Source organism: Solea solea, chromosome 19, assembly GCF_958295425.1.
Source record: "Solea solea chromosome 19, fSolSol10.1, whole genome shotgun sequence".
NCBI classification, from domain to species: Eukaryota; Metazoa; Chordata; class Actinopteri; order Pleuronectiformes; family Soleidae; genus Solea; species Solea solea.
Genome location: NC_081152.1, coordinates 12,338,579 through 12,360,318, shown reverse-complemented (window position 1 = coordinate 12,360,318; position 21,740 = coordinate 12,338,579). Strand labels below are relative to the sequence as shown.

Sequence of the window (21,740 nt, the reverse complement as noted above, 5' to 3'; positions counted from 1 at the left end):
CACCTAAGACACAGAGTTCCACTGTACTACTTTCGCATTCACTGTGAAATCAAATGCAAATGTTCGGAGGGGAAAAAAAAAAAATGAAAAGCACATGCACAAAAGGATGAAATGAGTGGATGCACATTGCTAAACCATGGCAATATAACAGCTTAAGGTTAAAATTGATTAAAAACGTGCAATGTTTTAAGAGGAAAATACGTTACAGATGACTTTTCTGGTCATGTAATCTGAAAATGTGCTTAAAACTGTTGCAGCATTTCAGGCCATGCCTCATGTCTTTCACCTCCGTCCTCAGTCCGTCTCTGCTAGACGGAGGATCAGTTTGCCTTGCGGTCACCACAGGGAGGTTCTGTAAAGTGCAGCCCGACAATGACAGAGTGACCTTTCAGATAAGCATGATAAAGCTGCCCATCCCAGCTCTTCCCTGTGCCTCTTCTGTTATTCGCAATACACACACACACACAAAGTGAGCGTGCACAGGCACAGAGGTGCACACGCACACGGACATATCTGATGACCCACTATCTGACAAGTTCTCCCTCAGGGATTTTTAAACATGAACACAAAGTAGACCTCTCCTCAGGTAAAAGATCATGGGGAGTCACCTGGGAGGCCGGATATCACTGGACCCCGTGAGCTGGGAATATGGGGGGGCTGAGCTTAGTGGTTATATAAAGGTCACAAAGGTCTCTCGGACAACACAGTGCATCTATGTACGCAGGGAGAGGTCGTCTTTCACAATCAGTCTGCCGGAGTCTCCCATGCCCGCAGCAAGTCCCTTCGCGGCTCTTGCCATATGTGGTTCCCTCGCTTCCCTGGATTCTTTGTGATGTCCTGCCGTGCTGCAAAGAGTCTAGGGCTCATCATTATAAATCAGCCTGTTTGAGGGAATAAAATTTTAAAGAGCTTCTCCCTGGATTCAAAGTGAAGTCTCCATTAGTGAGGCCAGGCCAAATGGTTGCTTGCATGGCAACACACAGCAAATCAACACAACAACCCCTTTAATCACCCTCTTGGTCCTTTTGTTCTCCACTCCTCTCTTCCTCCCTGCTCCGGGCTGTCGGGTAAAATTCAGTTAAGTCTTAAAAGGAGGAATATTGACAAAATTGTTAAATTTTACATCTCCTGATTAACTCTACACCCTTACCGCTTTATCTGCTACACGACGTGAGAATATTTCCTCGAGATGTACTTTTCCTAATCTTGCATACTGGAGCAACAGGCCCCGACTTCCTGATACTGAGTAATGACTAGTGCTGCAAATAACGACTATTTTGATAGTCAACTAGTCATTGATTATTGAAACAATAAGTCAACTAATCGGATAATAAATCACACAATTACTCATTGGCTCTCTTTAGCCACCGATTTTTTTCCATTTACCTTGATAATGTGCAAAAAGTCCAATATTGTATACATCAGCATAGAGCAAAGGAGATCAGTGGGCAGGAGAAGGGGAGAAGTAAAGCTCATCAAATCACACTGGTCTGGGGCACAAGGGCAGTGTTGCTGATAGCACCATCGGCAGCAGGCCGTGGTGATAAGGGAAAGGCAAAAACAGAAACAGCAGGAGGGCCCAGAAGGGCGCTGATTAGAGGACAAAGACGCAGATGCAGCACAGACAGCTCAACAAGTATTTAAAGCAGCGCAATACACACACGCACACACACACACACACAGAGTTTTTAGACACAGACGATGACATTATTTCATGTCGGCCTTGAGGGAGAAGCGAACTCCTCGCCTCATCCTCCCCCGTCTTGATCGCTCTGTTCTTGGCCTGCTGCACGCCTCAGGGGCCAGCGAAGGCAGCGATTAACGACAACGGGGAGAGTGTGTGTAAGTGTGTAAGTGTGTGTAAGGCCTGATCGTTAGAGCGGCCAACTTGTGTAATACAATTACAGAGGCTGCAGAGAAACTGCTAATGTGCACGCAGGCAGCTCTGTCAGATGGATCAGGTATTGAGTTTTCGATGCTTAATTCACTTTCCAGCACACACACGGGTGCATTAGTTAGATTAGAGAAGCGGGAGGGGACGGGAGGTGGGGCCGGTCTACCGCCGAGCCAAGCAGATTTGTTTAGTGGTGGTTGTCAATTACAACCCTGACCCTTGCACTAAATGGCCGCTCATCCCGTGGAAAAAAACGGAAAAAAAGGAAAGCAGACAAAAGCGAGACGAAATTGGTAAAGACAAGGCCATTTGCTGCAAAAGATAACAAGTGGCATGTTGTGGAGTAAACAATGGTCAGAACACAGGGCGTAAGAATACACCAATAAAACAGAGTGCAGGGGGCCTGAGAAAGCAACGTGACCATCAGTGAGATTGGTGAGACAATGTTATCACTTGAATGGTGCATGTAATGGGATGGTCCAAGGCCGGCAGGAGATGGGTACTTAAAAATATGAAATGGAAAACAAATTATTTGATTTGCCCCTTTTTAAAAGTCATGAGCAGTTTCAGTGACTGATTGTGGATGCAATCGCTCATAACCGTTTGCCCTTTATACCCTTGACAGACTGCATTGTGCCACGCAGGAGAAAAAGAAATACACGCATCTGCACGACCAATGTTTGATCATTCTACGACAAAGAGGAACGAGTAAAGTCTGTTTTTTCCTGTAACCTACTGTTCATCTCGTAAACACATAGGTACTTTATGTGTCCCTGGGTCTAAGTGGAGTTGTTTTGAACTAAAGTTGGAGCCACTCGTCCTGAAGGGAATTGGACTCGGGACGACGCAATCATAACGGTAGTTAGAGGGGCATTATAACTCTCTTCCAGAGATGATAAATAAATGTAATCTCACAGCAGCTCCTTTTCTCCAGTAGCTAAATGAGCAGCAGAAGGGGGGCCGCAGTTTCTACAGTAAACACCTCTCTCCCCATGTAAACACGTATAATCACAACAAGATGGCCAATGCAGCTCGACTCGTAATTGTATCACCAAAGCGAGATGAGTGGGGGGGGGGGGCATTATTGCTGTTTGCAGCTGATTGAATTAAAATGCCTGCTTCACTCCCAGGAGACCACCCCGATACAAAGGACATATATGTCTTTGCGCTAACAGAGGCCGCGGCGGAGTAACAAATTTAATCTTGTAAGCATTTACAAAAACTCTTTGTAGGCTCTGACAGCATTTTTCTTTCCTTCCGTCTTGACACCCACCCAGCTCCTTCTAACGGAGTGAGGGAAGCGGGCCAAATGGAAAGGAGAAATGAAGAGTAAAGTTGGATGTGACAGGCTGTGCCATGAAGACATTTAACTGCTGATGGATGTTAGACAGCTACATCCCCTCATTGTGACACATCCATCAAAGGCGCTGATCACTTTTGTCCACCCACTTGTCCCGTCCTTGTTATGTGCCCGTGCGTGCGCGCATGTGTGTCAGAGTCGCTTTGACCAATCCATTCGACTCCATGACCACTGACTTCAGACAGAACAGTGTTAAACCAGTGACCGCTGACGCTCCTTGGATTTGATATGCTCTGTTGAAATTCCCTAGACGGCACACTGCACTCTGTCAAGTTCTTATTTAAACAAAACATAGCAACAGAACAAAAATCGAAGCGGCGGTGTAAATATTCCAACAAGGAGTGTTTTCATGCTCTCACCCTCAAACCCCATCCAAGTGAAAACAACTGCCAACAAGAAAAATGGCAGTCAAAACCAAAACCAGGTTGTTGCTGGTATCTGGTGTTGCACAGCAAAGCAACACAATAAGGCTCAGATTACGCTGCCAAATTTCCCCAAAATTCGGGGAATGCAAATGTGCATTTCAGTCGGTAATGCCGCCGAATCCTCGACACATTGGTGTGTTCAACATTGTTGTATTTGTTTACCAGATTCTTGCCTCGCTTCCGTGAACAAAACGCCACACAAAGCAGCCCAGAATAGCAGTGGGTTCATTTGCCTCCACTGTTCATCCCGTGGGTTAGGAGCAGTTCAGTTGTACCTGCTATCTCCATCTCATTTTCTTTCCTTGTCTCTGATTCCTTCATTTTTCTTGTATCATTGCTTTTCTTGGTTGAAACCCTGTGCGGGAGCAGGCTGCTAAATAAAACATTTAGCCTTGTAAAAACAGCAATAAGCCAAAACAGTACTTCGCTGGAAGCCATAGGAAGTCTTTGCACACTTGTAAAAACAAAAATACCATGATTTACTAATGTGGGGTTTTCTAAATGTGAGGATAATGGAATGTGTGCAGTCGGATTAACAAAAAAAAAAAAAAAAAAAACCTGAAGAAAACTCATCAGGAGGTGTGATTTACCAGTGCACTGCTCCTTCCTTTACGCAGCGGACTTCACCCCGCGTTGGCCTCGTCCTCATCACCTCCGCAGTGTAACCCCCTCGGCTTTTACCTGACGTATCGGTTTACCTCACGTCAGCCGAAAAACCATGGGAACCCCTATGCATTGTGAGTCACCACTGAATTATCGGTTTCCGCTGCACATGGTGCAGCATATCTGCAGCGAGCCATTACGGAGTATCAGTTTACAGTGAGTGTGCTGACTCCGGTGCAGCTGGTGCACTGTATTGTGTGGGGTCACAGTTTACAGAGGGCTGGGATTAAGAGAAACAAGCCCGTCATCTTACTGAGCTCATTTTCTTTCTAAACGGAAATCTAATCCATCAATTTGAATTGAGAGGAAACCGTTCTACAAAAGCATCCACTGTGTTAAAAAAAAACAAAACAAACAGATGACTATGGGTCACCAACAGATTCTGCACTAATAATGATATGAATAAATTTCAGGACTGTCACCTTTTATCCTTAATTTGGATCATTTCGATCTTAGGAAGTTCAAAATATACAGCCTAGAAGCACAGCAGACCGTCTGTAGTAATTACTGCACGGTCCAGCAGAGGGTTGCAAGCTAAGCCATCCTCTGAGCAGACAGTCACTACACGTAAGCGTCGGAAAATCAAAGTGTGGAAGTATTTTGGGGGTTTTTACACTGTAAAAGACAAAGTAAGGAACAAATCTGCAGAATCACCTCTTAGCTCAGCTGTTCGTTCCAGCAGAGGCATCGCAGACGAGGCAGGGATCAACCTCATGTGGCCAAACAGCAAGTGTTGGAGGATTTAATGATTAACCATTAGTCGATTATTAGCATGAAGAATTAAAGTGATTAAGAACAAATTCATTCACCAACAACATTCGTTTGCGTGACATTTCCCTGGACTCGCATGGAAGTGAAACCAGTTGTAGCAGTCTCTAAACTGCACTTGTGCCAGGACATAGCGCCGTGACTCACAGCGGACAGTGCAGCTGCAGCCGTGATACTACCCCGTGTGGATTACTACTTTCCAAACACTCCCAACGACTGAACCTCTGTGTATCACAGTGACACCTGTGTCGTCTAATCCAGAGTTTCTCTGCAGCCGAGTATTTGCTAAGCGATTAAATGTCATCTAAAGCCTGATGAGGCTGATTTGAACAGATTATCTGGCCAAATTATCCTGGAGGGCTTGATATTTATGACTGAACAGCAATTGTGAAATGAGCAGAACCCTGCAGTCACCAGTGAGAGTGAGCGGAGGATGAACATGAAGGCCATCCGCCGGCGTCGAGAGACGGTATAGAAAGAGGACAAACTTGTGGATTTATGGCAACAGTGTGATCGCTCGTTTAATCCTGGTTACATTCAAGTCACGTTAAATCACGCGAGTTTCTGTGAGATCCCAAATGCCCGGAATCTCCTCCCTGAAATCGTTTGATTAAACGCCAAGTGTGCGGTCCTGCGTCTTGCCTGGACTGTCTCGTCTGTGCTTTCTCAGGATTAAAACATCGGTGCGTTGTGTCTGTGGTCTCCCACGTTTTTTTTGTTTTTTTTTTTAAAATCAAGTCAGATTTGAAAATCCTCCAGTGTGGGACAAGCTTAATATTTGTTCCAACTCGATTCTTGGCTAAAGTGACAGCTCTAATCCATGTGCACAATTACTAATCATTCATCATGCTCCGTATAAATAAGAAACGTTATATTTAGCTTGAAAGGAGATTTGGAAATGCAGAAATTGATCCTCCCCACTGTTGTCGCATCGAGAGCATGTTCTAATATTGAAGCGGCCTGGTATTGCATACATGCCACATTGTCTGTGCCAATATTATGGGTTTCATGCCTGAACACAATGGGGAGCGTGTGTAGGTTAAACAACAAACAAGAGCTGTGTTTACTGTAATTCAGACATTTGACCTGGTTTAGAAGAACTCTGCATTTTTTTTTTCTTCCTCCATTGCAGAGCAATCATCACAACAACATCTATTATTCACCTTCTGCCTGGTGTTTGGTTAACTCGTTGAACGGAGCAAACGCACAGCTGGAAGCTCTCATCAACTACCGATGCCGTACCCAACTTGGAGGATTTGCATTTACTGTGCCGTGCGTCTTTGCCTTAATGAAAACAAGTGGGAGCACTTTCATCCGACGAAGACCGTGACACAGAAATAGAAGTGCTCGTCTTTTTTTTATTTTCCCATCCTTTCTTGTCACGGCGTCATGTAGGACAAGCGGGGGGCCGACGCTCCAAGCTCATTAATAATTCCGACATTTACAGCGGTGAACTTTCCGAGCTGCCATTATCAACCTCATCGCCACAGTTTTCATTAGATGCAGAATGCATACAAATCATAGACAACACACAACAGCCATTTAGTCTCCACATGGAACCCCCCCCAATTTTACCGAATTCAAAGATCATGGAGAACAGAGGAGTAAGGAAAAGGAGGTGTGTGTGTGTGTGGGGGGGGGGGTAAAAGGAGAAGGCAAGCACACAAATCGCAGGCAGCTTCGACAGTGTGCTTTACATGTTAGTCATAAAGTAACTCTTTACTGTGGGGCTTCTGTCTGGGCCCCATTTAAATTAGACCTATTGAGCTCACCCCAGTTAATGCTGTCTGCCAGTACTTGGGTCGCCAGGGACTGATCATGGAGATATGGCACACACACACACACACACACACACACGCTGTACAAACACAGGAAAGTGCTGACACCCAACAGCAATCTCAAGTTGCGAAACCATTACTAGTCTCCCAGTAACAAAGCCCTAAACAAGGGAAAAGAGGTCACCCAGTAGGGTGTTTGGGTTGTTGGGAGTTTGGCGGTAGGGTTGGGGTTGGGTGGTGTAACTCTGAGCGTGGAAACACAAATGTTTTCCACGGTGCCTGTCATGATTTCCACAGTGTTTTGCAGAGATGTCGACAGAGCAATTACATTAAAAAAAAAAAAAAAAAACGACACAAATACTCATTCATTACACGCCTGCAACATTCGAGCATCATTTAAACACCATAGCTTTTTCAGACGTTGACAACCGAAGTCAACTGCTCTTGACAACAGAAGTACATGGAGGGTTGCAGGGATTATTCATACAACCGTGCATACCAATTGAGAAGCTTTAATTTAGCACCTCATTTAACTCCGTAAAAACAACAAGTTTACAGGCTGGCATTCTGACACACATTTAATTCTGCCCTCTGGTAATGGCTTGTTCTGTTTAAAAGTCTGTCTGGCAGCTTGGTAGATAACAGATGGAAGAAAAATGAAGGGAATTATGAGAAAGATTGATTTCCTGGGGATGAATGGTCTGGTATAAACATAGATTTATCTGAAAGAGACTTTCTCAGACTCTGATATTGTTGAACAAACACACACACACACACACACACACACTGTCACCATATTACATGCAGCAAGCTAAGAAAACAGGAGCCCACTGAGTTATGCCAGTCAGACTGGAAATATTTTACGAGGCGATAAGAGGAGCCGTGTGCGAGGACACAACAACAAGTTTCCCCTCATTTCCGAGACTTTAATGAATGAATCTATTGGGGGGGAATAATTATTTCTAACAAAAATAAACACGAATGTGGCAAAACAAAACAAAACCAAACCCTCTCATCGCGCTCTTTAACTGCCGCCTAGTAAAAAAAACGTATTACTTTAGGAGAACAATAAGAAGCATTGTCCTTTTAGGCATCTCAAGTCCATCTTTAAGGAACCAGTAATGTAAACCAGAGGCAATAACTCCTCTTGTGGCATCTCAAAGCCGACACAGGAATGAAGCAAGGGGGGAAAAAAGAGAATAAAAGGAAGGAGGCGGGCGGATGGAGTCCCTCATTTGAGCCCCATAAAATACAAGAAGGAACAAACATTTATCTGTGGTAAGCCTTTCACTCGGATGCTTTAAGAGCACAGAAATAACAGAGAGCAAGATGCTGATAAAGTGGAGACAGGAAATGGGGAGCTTGGGTCTCCTGCTCTCATGTTTCAGTCGGGACCAGTGGTCCTCTACTCCCCCTCCACACTCCCTCGCTCTCTCTCTCTCTCTCCCTCCCTCTCTCCCTCTCAGTTCTGCTGACATACATAGACCACAACCCTTCCCAACCAGACATTAGTGCAGTGTCTGGAAACTACCAGCCCTCATCACAATGCAGAGATGTGACACGTTCAACAACAACAACCAGGCAAACGTTTCAGTCGGCAGGTTTATGAAACGTGTGGATGTATCCACTCGGGGGGGTTTAGCAAAATAGACGGCAGCTTGGCAAATGACTTATTACAGATGAATATTGTTCCTTATTCTTCAGGAGGGTATTCATAGATTTGCTTTAGTTCCATTCCACTGGTGGAGCTCCGGCTCTGAGCACAAGACAGGGCAAAGCCAGGATTAAGGGTTTAGCTTTGTCAATCGGAGTCAGAACAGAGGGCAGGACGGCAGCTGTATTTCCATTCCCGGAGAGTTTACTTGATTTCCATGGAGGCATGAACATTCAGGTGATAGGCAAAGCCCCCACTCTGCACGTGTGACTCAGGTGCTATGAGTCACCGCTGATAGCATCTCCATTATAACTGCCTCAGTGGTATGTTGGCCTTTCTCATCCGACCGGAACATATAGACTGGCTTCAACATCAAAGACGCCCCGGCAGAGGATTGAATAAAAACCCTGTAATGATGATATATTTTTTTCTGAGGGCAGGAAAGCTATGACATCACAATAGTTCTGAACATTTTTAAACAACATTGGCTGCGGACGCAAACAGGACGTGGTTGAAATGTTTGCCGTACGGTCATTTCCATTCTTTATAATCAGCGCTCTTGTAAACTCTATACGAAGTGTAAATTATAAAGTGCAGCTTGGGACCGACCATCCATTTCCCAGGTATTTAAAGGATTGGTCCCCCCCCCCCCCCCCCGACTTTGACTCGTGCTGCTTTCTGGTTGCCATCGAAATTTAAACTAGAATCCTCTCAAACCCTTTGGACTACATGCGGGGCATGTTTGGTCTAAATTTTCAGCACACCGTCAGAGCCTCTCTCAACTTGCTGTGCCATATTAGGCTTGTGCTTGCTATGTAATACTTACCATGCTCCACGCTGGGCCCCAGAACCAAGACTGCGGGGAACACGGTTAAGGGACATTGGGGAAATAACCGCGTTCCCACTGACTCTACCTTTTACCACTCATCAGCATTTTGAGCTTTTTATAGTGTCTGTGTGCATACAGCCTCGCAGCAGCATCTCAAATCCCCCCCTTAACTCTGTCTATTTTGCACCATAATCCTCTTTACTAGGTAGAATAGCACGTATGGCAACAGTACAGGACGTTCATTTTTATTTTTGCTGTGTCCACAAATGGTTACAGAAGCTAAAGTTTGATCAAATATAAATAAATGCTGAGGTTAATCAAAAAGTTATACAACTAAAAAGCACATTAACTATACACACACACATACGTAAACTTAATTTGCTGCTGTAAGTTATTCTTATTTACCTATGTGCGTAATGGCATTCCTTTGACTGATTTCATGTCAGGCACACAAAAATGCAGGAAGACATTAGTGGTTAAGCACCAGGGGGGAGGCCATGATGCCAAATTAAAGGGCAGGAGTGGAGCATGTACTTATACTCACTCACGATGTGCTCTGTCAGCCCGGCTGCTTATAATGGCATGAGAAGGGCCACTTAACTCGTAATCACTTCTCTCCCTCTCTCTCTCTCCCTTTGGCTGTGTCGTCCTCTCTAGCACCCCCCCACCCAACCCCTCACCCCCTCCCGAACCCCTAAAATTTTGCGACTGTCAGCTCTGATCTCTAATCATAAATGAACTGTAGATCAAGACCAGGGACAGTGGTCCCCACCCCCCAATCCCCCTTGGCTGGGATCCTGTAATCACAGGGCTCTTGGCTAAGAGGCCAACACGCCTTTGAATGACAAATGACTACACCTCTAATGCACCAGCCAACTTTGAAGAGCCATTTCCTGGCAGAGGGGCATATCACAGGTAGCAAATCAGGTCACCGCCGCCACTGTCATTATGTCCCGCTCTCATCCAGTCATGGCCTCAGAAGTGGCACTCTTTAGACAATCATTTTCATTTTTGCCCTTTTGTGGTGTAGAAAGCCAAAATGTGCATTTTGCACTTACCCTGCGATTAGAAAAAAATGTAATTGCAAGTAGAGACGCACACTATCTTGGTGGTACAGTACACTGACACACAGGTCAGCCATTCTGGCACAGGCTTGCCTATCAAGTGTTGTTACTTGTGCTGGTCCCTGCTAATGGACTGCTAATAGAAGTGAATGTTGCACTTTGAAGCTCCCCTGTAGTTGAGAGTGTCACACAGGGTGATTAATGACACACTCTCCCTCCCCGCCTGCCTTGTCCATCCCTGTTCTCACTCCATATCTTGCCCTCGCCCCTCTCACCCCATTTCCCATCAGCTCTCCTTCCACTTCTTACCCTCATACTTCGGTTCCCATTACTTATTTTTGCGTCCTTGCACTCCCCTGCTCTTATTATTATCATCATTATTATTATTATTATTACAACACTTCTGTTTTTTCCTTTCCCTGTGGAAGGAATAGAGATTATAGCAGCACAGGAATCTGGAATCGCTATGATGCTCCCCCGAGAGTCGAGTTTACTTGCAAAACTCACTTCAAAAAACGTCTGCAAAACAAGAGCAACAAATAAAAAAACGACAAGAGGACCTCCAACAAAAACGTTGAGGTTTACATTACTGTAACGGCAATTCTTCCACTGTGCTGGTCGACAGCATAAACACGCAGAGGAAACACTTTAAACACTTAGGAAAAAAAAAAAAAAACACTATTCCTGGGGCAGCAGGGCGCCTAAACATTAAGAGCATTGTTGACGGCGAAATCCTCTGTAACAGCCTGCTGAGTTTACACTGTTCTTGTACACAAATTAAAGATGATGCATTCTGGTGGCTGCTTAGACTAAATATCCCCAAAGTTGACTAATTTGGGGCAGAAAGCTGCTGCATTCAACTGGACCTCGGCTACAGCAGCAGCAATATTTGCTCCTATAGCAGCACGGCACACAGTATCCTCACACACAAACTGGTTGCACAACTGTTCCCCAACCCAGAATAGCCCAGTTTGCTTTTAATAACAATCGCATGTGACATCTAGTGGAGCAGGGAAGAGAACTCTACAGTCACTTTTCACAGTAATTATCACTCACTGCCACATCTGCTGTTTAGCTAGAAACCAGCATGCACCCCTGATCCGGCTCAGCACCGCCAGACCATACTGTCCACACTGTTTACTTTGCCCTCGCTCATCACCTGCGCAGAGGGGAGCGTGTTACGAATCTTAATCTCGGTCAATTACCAAAAAACAAATGGCTTGATTCTCAGTGTGACGCACTGCCGGGCTTATAAGCACGTGGCAAAAAAAAGGCTATCAGAGGAGGGTCATTTCTACTGCTCCTTACACACAATGTGCTCATTGTGCATATAGGCCCCCGGTAATGGAATGACCGCAATGACTGTAAAATTAGTGGCCCCCGAGGAGCCGGTTGTCAGGCCACATGGAAGCCGGCTAGAATAGTAATGACAGAAATAACATTTTCTCACATTTACCTGCACTCATAAAAGCAGCATTGAGATCACTGTCGAACGCCCAGTGTCTCACTGTGCCACGATATTTCAGAAGCGCCACACACACACACACACACACACACACACACACATATATATGTGTGTGTACACTTTAGTTTTTTCCCTCCATAAACAGCCCTCAGAGGACACATCATCAGAAAGCGGAGATGAGGCAGAGACAGGAACATGGCGTGAGTGTAAAAAGAAAAACAGAGAAATGAAAGCAGCAATGTGGGAAAAACTTAACTGATCCTCGGGAAAGCAAGCACCCATGGGTTGAACTTTCAGAGTAAAAGCTACTGCCTAACCATAAAAACATCAATATGTACAGTATAAATATAATAGGCCACGGTACTTCCTTGATTCCTTAAACTGTTTGTCTAATATTGAAGGGTGTCTCCGAAGAGCATGCCTCGGTTTAGAAATCCTCCTTAAACCCGCGTCTACTTCCCACTCAAGCAGAATTAATATGTGAAATCAAATAAACAATACATAGCTTTCCCCTTTACTCAATTTTCAGATCCAACCACTTTTGTTTCTTAACCAATATTTTTGTCCCTAGATATTCCACAACACTGCACGTGCTTTACGGTGCTTCGCCGCCCTGCTTGGAAATACCAGAAATTCATCCGTTCCCGCACTGGAGGGTTTCCAATCAAGCCGCTGTCACAGAGCCCTCAGCTACCTCTCATGAAGCTCCCAGCTTATATCTGTCTCAACCTGTCTCCTTTGTCAAGAGTTCAGCAGGTTAATGAGCACTCTCATTTCCCAGCGCTCACTTCTGAGAGAGAGAGTGCAGCGGCCTGGGAGCAAGTCCTCTCAAAGGCAAAGTCCGAAAGTGAAAAAAAACAAACAAAACAAAAACAAAAACAAAAACAGACCTACTCGAGCAGCCAGATGAAAATGCACAGTAAATACAAATATGTAAAATGCAATCAAACGACTCCCCAAGAATAAATGAGGGGATGACGTGATGAGCGGCGCCTGGGTAAGCGAGCCACTTTAATCAGCAGTTGTTTTACACCGAAGAAGTGACTCTCCTGTGATTTGGAAATGTGTAGAGCTCATCACTGCCCAAAATAGCCGAGGCCCATTAATTAGACTCAAACAATGTTCTCCTGCTGTATCGACCTCCTAATGGACAGAGAAGGACCTTGTTCGCATTCCCATCCAGTCAATGACACAGGGCTCCCCGGGGGTTTTGGAATGGGTATTATGTCATCTCACCCTTCCCTTCTGAAACCGGACCTGTGCTGTTTTTACTCTTCCTCTGCCTCTTTTGCTCATTAACTATGTAGGAGTGGGATGAGGGTCTGGAGCTGCTAGATAAGGTTACTCACAGGCCCTCATCCCTGTCTAGGTTATGTGCCCGGACCACCAATTTGAGCTTGTGTTGCTCTTGCATGAGCAGCAAAGGCTTAACCTTCAAAAAAAAAAAAATATATATATATATACCCCCCAGTCAACTCAAAAATCCTCCCCATCTCTCTCCCGTCTGCATGTACCAGCCACACTTCACATTTCAGAAACACCAGCCAGACCACCGGCGTTAACTCCAGAAGCAAACACACCCGGCAGCATCTGACGTGCATGCACAAACGCATGGTGAGCGTTCACCCTGAAACAGATGGGTTCTTCCCCGGCTTCCCTTTGTCTGACAGACAATCCCCACTCAGGAGAGAGCAGATTAAGTAAATGGCTTCAGGTGCCGTGGCATTATCTCTGTGTTCTCCATAACTGACGGCAAGTGCGGTTCACAGAGAATATCTGTCAACGGACGACTCTGCTCGGGAGGGGGCTGAAAACACAGTGCAGCTTTAAAAAATACGCCCGCTGAGTGATGCTGACAAATTTAAAAGTGTTTACAAAGAGAAGTGTTCGGCTGGAAATGAGAAATGCTAATTCCTGAACTTCATCACTCCATTTTTTTTTTAAACATAACACGCCTCTCCTCTGAGCCAAAGGTCACGACTGTAACATCCAACACTTGAGTTTGATATGAGGACGTGTTTATTTCTAGTACTGTGTATATCACATTGTAGAGTTCTATCATTCATGACTGTCAAATCAAGATCAAGACAAATTATGAATGACTTCAACACAAGAGCAGAGGCTGCTAAAGCAGAGTTCATGTCCTGATCGAGGGAAGTTATTTCATAACAATGACTATAAATTATACATAATAAGTTATATTTACATGGATGATTTCAGTGCAGAACAGAAGCAGTGTTTCCTAGTTTCCTTGAGAAAAGAAATGTGTGTTTTGGTTTTCAAAATGTCAGCTCTGTTTTTGTTTGTGAATTGAATTTATTTAGATACAATAGTTGAATAGTTAAAACATGGGGATTTTATTGTCACCCCTTCTCTGGATATTTACATCATGCTGCGTATTTGTCTAAAAACAAGTACATGAACTCTAAGTCACTTCCATAGTATGCCTTAGTAATATTAAATTCGTCATTGAATTGTTCATTTAGACTTTAATGTGTCACATATTTCTATAATTCAGTATAAATGACTCTGTCTGCGTATGTCGGTGCAGGATCATGGCACCAACATGTTGATCCCCAATAAACAGAGATCAGATTCCTCTGTGGCTGTTGCTCACGGGAGTTTAACACAACTTTCCCCCGACATTAAGTTCACGAGGTCAAGAACATGCGTTCAACTTTTTACCTTGAGCCACTCCGACATCCAGCAGGAGAAAGAGGAAAAGCCAGGACACGAGCATCATCTCAGGAGCAGATCTCTGCACTCCTCTTCCTCCCTCTCTGTCAGTCCGCGCGCCGAACCCCATGATGAGGAGTCAAAACTCGGCTCCGACGCGAGTCCCAGTCTCTGAGATATTGCGCTCAAATGCACGCAGCGTCCAAATATTCAGCCCCCTTGTCTCCTCCAAGAGCGCAAACAACAGATCTGCGGGAGATATATCCAGGCTGCGCTCGGCGTCTTTTTTGCAAACATACAAAACTGTGGCAGTTTATGGATTAAGAGTCGCGCGCATCGCCCTCCGCAAGGTAAGATGTTGCATTTAAAACCTGCGTCCGTCTGCGTTTCCCGTGGAAGCCTCACTTGGTTTGTCAAGAAGTGTGGAGCGACGGCTTGATGGCAAATTCATGCTCCAGTCCGAAATCAAAGTCCTCCGGTGAGTCTCTCCTCTTTCTCTCTGGGTGTGTGTGACACCTTTCACGCGTGTCGGAGAGTGAGTGTGTGTGAGCGGTGTGTGTGCGTGTGCCGCGCCTCGCGCTCCACTGACGGGACTGAGCTGGAGGAAGGAAAGGAACAGTCTCTGCGGGCTACCTTTCTCCTTCAGCCAATCCAAGTGCTCCGTCAAGTGGCGGCGCTGCATCAAAACCTGGCCCGGACAGAAGCAAAGGAATGGATGGCGCTTACACAGCAACGCTGGCACAGTTATACAGTTCTTCAGTTTTATACACACACACACACACACACACACACACACACACCAAAAAAAAGAACCATGCTCACAATTCTGACAACTTAGAAGCTCATGTATCAACACCCTGACACCAACCTGCTTAACTATGAACACAATTATTTCTTTATTCTCATTAGAAATAAAAGTTGTGCAAATCTCGTTTAGCTCACTTTCAATTTTTCCTTTGTAGTGTTGGTGAAATGACTGAGTTTTGCTACACATTACATGAAAAAGACTGTTGCATTTACAGAGGCGTGCACAGTCATTTCAGGGACAGGGGCTCAAGTGGAAAAAAGGGCACCCCACATGATTGTAGAAAAAGTCCTGTGAGTTCAGTGCTTTTGCCCATTTTTCCAGAATAATTTTCAATATCTGGCAGTTATTTACAATTTACTGCATGTTTAAATAGTGTATTAACAATTTAAAATGAAGAAAAACAAAAGGTTTTATTTAGAAAAACACTGTAGTTGTACATGAACACCAGATTTTGCGTGTTCAATTTGAAATTTAAACAGTATAAAACGTTTGAAAATCATATTTGAAATTACCGTAATAACCACACATTGATTTTGACGTGAAACTTCCCACCTTTCAGAAACTGGTGGAATTTGCCTGAACCGTTACGTAGTTATGGTGATGCAAAGTGCGCTCGTGCAAACATGTGTCTGTGATACGTTCGGTGTTAAAAGGTTAAATGGTTAAAAAAAATGTTGCAAAATCTTGTACTTGTTTATTTATTTTTGTTTAATAGACCTATTCGACATTGTTCTACAAAATTACTGTTAAAATAAATTAGAACTCGAATTAGGGCTGGAGGATTCACAACATGAGAGGGAATGGTCATTTTTAACATAATTGTTTTCGTTTTCATTTCAATAACATATTCAAAATGATTACTGTCTGATATTTATGTAGATGTATGAGAAATAAAGAAGTTTTCTTAGTCTGGACAATGCGACATGTACAGATCAGGACAATATTTAATCTGAAATGGTAATTTGACCCAATTGTTATGGGTATTATTGCACACTTTTAATTGAGAATTGATGTTATAATGGGACATGTACAATTTGAATATGAAATTTGAAGAATCTTCAGAAGCAGTTTTCAGAAGACAAACACAGTTTAAAATATTGTGTTGTTGTTGTTGTTGTTGTTTAGTTTAGTTTTATGGAGTTTGGGCATTAACAGTTTCCAGTTTTTTTGGTTAGAGCTTTGAGAAATTAGGTTACAGTTTCTTGAAATATCTCTAAACAATTGTTAAAAAACAAAAAACCATGATGGATGACACGTGGTGACCTGTGTGAGTGGATAAACAACAAAAATACATGCAAAAAAAAGTGATTTGGCATCTTTTTCCTGCATGAACTAACATTCAATAGCAAAATCTTCAGGGGGTTTTAACGCTCAGTGGTGGGAAATGTATTTTATCATTTACTTCAAAACTACTTGATGGGGTTACTAGCCCTGCATTTAATATACTGCATGAACAAAACCTAGATATTGGTTTATACATCTTATACTTAAAGTAGTCAAAATATAATAAAGTAAAATATAGAACTTGCAGCTCTGCAGTAAATGTGTCAAATGTGAGTGATAAATTATTATTCTGCCTAGACCTTAATTATTTTGGAATAGCAGTTATGCAAAAAATGTTATTATACTGTGTTAGTGGTTACTTTAAAAGAGCAGCGTATAGTGTTTCATGAAAGAGGATGTAGGTGGTCGGGGCCTCTTAAAAGAGGGGTCAACAGATGATGAAAGTAGTTTCTGTTTTCTTTTCTAACAGCCTAATCACTTTCTAATTTTTCTTCTTTGAGTGTTATTTCAATAAAACCATTTGTCTTAATGAACATTAGAGGGAATATGTTGATTTGGGGACCTGTCAAGGAGCCCCAGCTGCATTTTTGGAATGATTCACAGCACAAAGGAAGCAGTGACTGTAACTGCTTCATACATTCAGTGCAGTAATTCGATATTTCCCTTTTATTTATTTGGTAAGAAGTGCGAATCATCACAAACCGGGGGGGGGGGGGGCGGGGGGGAGATTTTGTCCGCACTGTACTGAGCGTGCACGGCAAACAGGTGTTTCCGCTTCCCCGGGTCACTCTGTGTATTTTCAAAACATAAATCGTCATTAAATCAGTGCAGGCACTGCAACAGGAAGGCATAAATTATCCCAGTGGGTCATGCACTCGCCCATCGTTTCAGCCTCTCTAATTGTTATTTAGAAGTAGTAATAGCATGTCACAAAACCGAATCGATATCTGGTCCAACCTCACAGCCATACCATCAAATGCACACGCACACACACACACACACACACACACACACACACACTGTTACTTTGCAAGGGGGTAAATTTGTTCTTGTCCTTCTGATAAAAGTCTGATTAGTAATTACATATGCATGACAGATGTCTCGGCAATGCCCCGGACACTGTGTGATTAATGTGAAATATGTGCTCGACACTATCTGTGGCTAAATGAAACATGATATCTTAAAATATGAATCTAATTGAAGAAGCCCGGTGTTCTCCTCCCCTCCGTCACCATTTTTATTTTAATGTGCAACGTTATCAATGGCAGCTGTCACCCTGATGGCATTTCAATTACAGGTGGCATACGAGGGGAAATCGCTCTTATTCTTGACTCGCACTCTTCCAGGGTGGGAGAGAGAGAGAGAGAGAGAACACGAGGATTTTTAATGTATTTCCTTGCATGTTTTTACGTGATGGTCCTGACGCTGTCACTAGCTGCTCGCATGCAGCACAAACCCAGCATTTCCCGAGTCGTGCTGTATTTCTCAACTCCTCCATCATCCAGCTGTGGCGATGACTCACATAGCTCAATTTTCCAGTTCTTTGCTGAGTGGAGTGGAAAGTGGCGTATCCGTCTACTGCTGCTGCTGATGCTGATGCTGCATCCAATTCAGGCTAAAATGATGTGTACTTTCAGAAATATCCCCCTACACGTGGATGCTGTACTGAGTCGCCACTGATTTGTGGCTGGTTAACTTGAACAAGTTTGCTTTGAAATCTGTCATTGCCTGCTGAGCTGCTAAATTCTGTAAACAAAAACCACCAAAGATAATACAATTTGAACGACTGTCGGCATTGCCGTGTCATCCTTCAGCGAGGAACTAAATCGAGACGCAATATCCAGCTTAAAAACGGGATTACACAGAACTGCATTCAGCAGAACGGTTCACGCCCACTAGTGACTCCACGAGAGTCGCTGTAAACAAATCATGTTTTCATTTTCACTAATTTCTCCAAAGGTGTTAAGTCAAAGTTTGAAATGATTTTTTTTTACATTTGTTTCTGGTGAGCACACTGTGTTGTATCTGCACACGATGAGACAGAGGGAAAGATGTCCTTGGTTTTATCGGACGAGAAGAAAACACCCTTAAAAATTCATCGCTGACCTGTGTGAGCTTTTGCAAAAGGGATTTGAAGAGTGTGTGTGTGTCAAGAGAAAATATCACAGAAATACCGAGGTGTTAATGCCCTACAGACTGTTAACATGCTCCCTTTCAGGAAATAACTCTCATCACATGCACACCTTTGTGAGGGGAAAAGCATTTCACCCCACAGGACTGATGCTAGATGGATGTATTGGTCTCACAGGAAACTTGACACTGAAGTGCATGGCAAACCCAAGAGGGCAAGTCTTTCTTAAATGCCAGAGGAAGTGGACCAAGTGTCTGAATAACCGAATAACAACACCAGGCAAGTCACTAAAGTCAAACATCTTAACCATTTTCGCTTTCAGTTTGAAGGAAACCGAAGCCTCGAACTTCTCTGTGTGTCTTATAACCACACTTTATTTTCACATGACTCACTGTCTGAGTCACTCGGCTGTCTGCTTAAATGTAAAAGGATCGAACGGTGAAGGAGGGCAGAGGTCGTAGTGTGTGTATTTTCTTCTTTTAATTTTCTTTTCTAAAACAAAAATGTCCCCAGGTTCATCCGACTGAATTTGTGAATAATACGTGTGAAAAGCTGATTATTCTGTGTCACACTGCTGCAAGAATAAGCAACGACGCGGACTTGGTGTCATGAGGGACCGTTTAAGAGGATGCACACAGGTCTGAAAAGGCTGGGAAAGGGAGGAGTGAGAGGAGATCTGCACCGATCACATGTCACGAGTTCTTAAACACTGGACCTTCAGGGCAACTAATGGCGCTTTTCCACCATATAGTTCCAGCACGACTCGGCTCGGTTTGGTATCGCTTACCATAACTATAGTACCTCCTCAATGTGGGCGGAGTCATCATAGCACATGCTGCATGAAACGGTCGTTTTACACGCGAGACACACAAATGCAGCCCTTTAACTGAATCATTTGTTCACAGAATCATTCAGACACTTTGTCTGACAGTCACTGAGCTGAAATATGACGGAGGGGGTCGTGATGCTAAAAACACCAGACTCCTCTATTAAATATTGAGATTTCAGACATTTTCAAGTCTCTATTAACTGATCAACAGTTCGGTTTGATTCTTGTGTCGGACGTCGCGCTCATGACTCTTCCAGTGACCACACTCTCTGACCAATCAGTGGCCGGCAGTCTGTCGACTTCATATTTAGTATCGGCTCAGCTCACTTGGAACCTCGCCAGAGCAGGTACTAAAAAAAAAAAGGCACCAGGTACCAGGTTATATATCGATAATGGAAAAGCCAAAAAAAAAGAGCCGTGTTGTGCTGGAACTGTATAGTGGAAAAGAGCCATAACAAACCTTTTTTTTTTTTTTTTTCAAGGATGAATTGCAATAACCTTCCAGTCTACATCTTGAAAACTCAGATAACATATTCTAGCTTAAGATGTACTTTCTGTTTTTGTGCTACTTTGGGGGCCTCGGGCACACGGGACTGCAGGCTTTCGCTCACACTGAACTGCATCAAACTAGTGCATGCTAGGCATTGGCGCGAGTTCGGGGGGTTTCCACCCGTGTGTCATCGCATTCCCCTGTGCAGAGCCATATAATTTAAGAGGGCTCTCACGAGTTTATCATCATTGCAGTGTAATCAACTGTTTCCGAGCCCCCCACCGTCCCACCCCCCTCTTTCTCTTTGTTATGTTTCTCAGCACAGCACATGTCAGACATCCCACATCCCTGCTGTTAACTCACTGGACCTCCGTCTCTCCCATCAGGCTGTGGATCACTTAGACACAGAGACACACAGTCAGCCAGATTGATAGGCAGACAAACAAACAGAGAGAGATATGCGGGCAGACTAATGATAATGCAGAGGCAAATGTAATGCAGTTTTCTATGCGGGGCCCATTCTCTAACTACAACCCCCCCCCCCCCCCCTTTTCCATCACCACACACATACACACAAATAAGCCTCGGCCTCTTTCTAATTTTAAAGATAAACATCACGGAGCGAAAATGGAATTGGAAAATAATCACGGCTATAAATTAAATCACCTTTTGGGGCCCATCCTTTGTCCTCCTTCCACAGAGTTACAGGTAGATGACGGAGGTTACGTCACGTGCCCCGCTCTGCAGGACAGAGAGGAATGTGAGTGATGACAAGTGGCATAATATGGTAAAAAAGCAGTGATTTGGGGCAGATTTTTCTTACAACGGTGAGCCAAAGAGAGACACTGAATGGGAGAGTATGTGGCGGTATGTGCCACATAATAAAGCTGCTTTCCATCGCTTTGGGCACATTTTACTGCTGCTCTTGATATCAGTATTAAAAGTGATTTGTAGCTCCATATGTGGCAGGGAATCAAAACTTAATTTAGGCAGATAAAGATGCCATTTGGGAAGGAGATAAAGTGCTGCATCATGGGAGATGTGTTCCCCAGCCTGCTCTCAGCTCCTCACCCGAACAGCGCCCTCAGATTTACTAGCTCTTTTTTCCTGCTCCATAAAACAGCAAATCTGCTCGCCAGGCGACACAGGCAAATGTTAATGGATTCATTTGTCAAGAACCTTCCACTTATTTACAGTCCTCTTCCATTACCGCCGCTCCTCCTGTAGGAGAAGAACCAGTGGCCAAAGTCAAAATATCGATTTTCCTGTCCATCACGCCTGTGAGTCATCCTGTAAAACGCACCAAGCCAAAGACACCACTGTCACCGGCGGTGAGTTTCAACATGACAGCGTCACAATCGGTGCACATGCTGTTTCCCCCTGGTGTTGTTATGCAATATATTATGCGATGTATTAAGACAAAGATAGGAAATTTGTCAAATTTGCAAGTGTAATGAATGAATTCATTTATTTATTATCTGACAAAACTTAATTGCTCAGTTTTACTGACTGTAGAATTGACTGAGTCTTATAAAACTATTTTTTTTTTTTACTTTACACAACCACTGAACATGTCAGAGCAGTTCATTTATTCATTCTCTTTTTCTTTTTGTTTTAGACTG

The 21,740-nt window shown here is 43.8% G+C and overlaps 1 protein-coding gene across 6 annotated transcripts in view; it reads right to left on the bottom strand.

Moving 5' to 3' along the window:
* Nucleotides 1-21,740, bottom strand: part of unc5cb (unc-5 netrin receptor Cb) — a 164,472-nt gene that overhangs the window by 119,685 nt on the left and 23,047 nt on the right. For 5 of the 6 annotated variants that reach the window (XM_058616646.1, XM_058616648.1, XM_058616650.1 and 2 more), the window contains exon 1: nucleotides 14,586-15,184. The exons of the other annotated variant lie outside the window; for it this stretch is intronic. In XM_058616646.1, coding sequence (XP_058472629.1) covers nucleotides 14,586-14,706 — 121 coding nt within the window. In that variant the 5' untranslated portion in view covers nucleotides 14,707-15,184. Of the gene's footprint in view, nucleotides 1-14,585; nucleotides 15,185-21,740 lie in introns of those variants that run through there. 6 annotated transcript variants of the gene reach the window in all.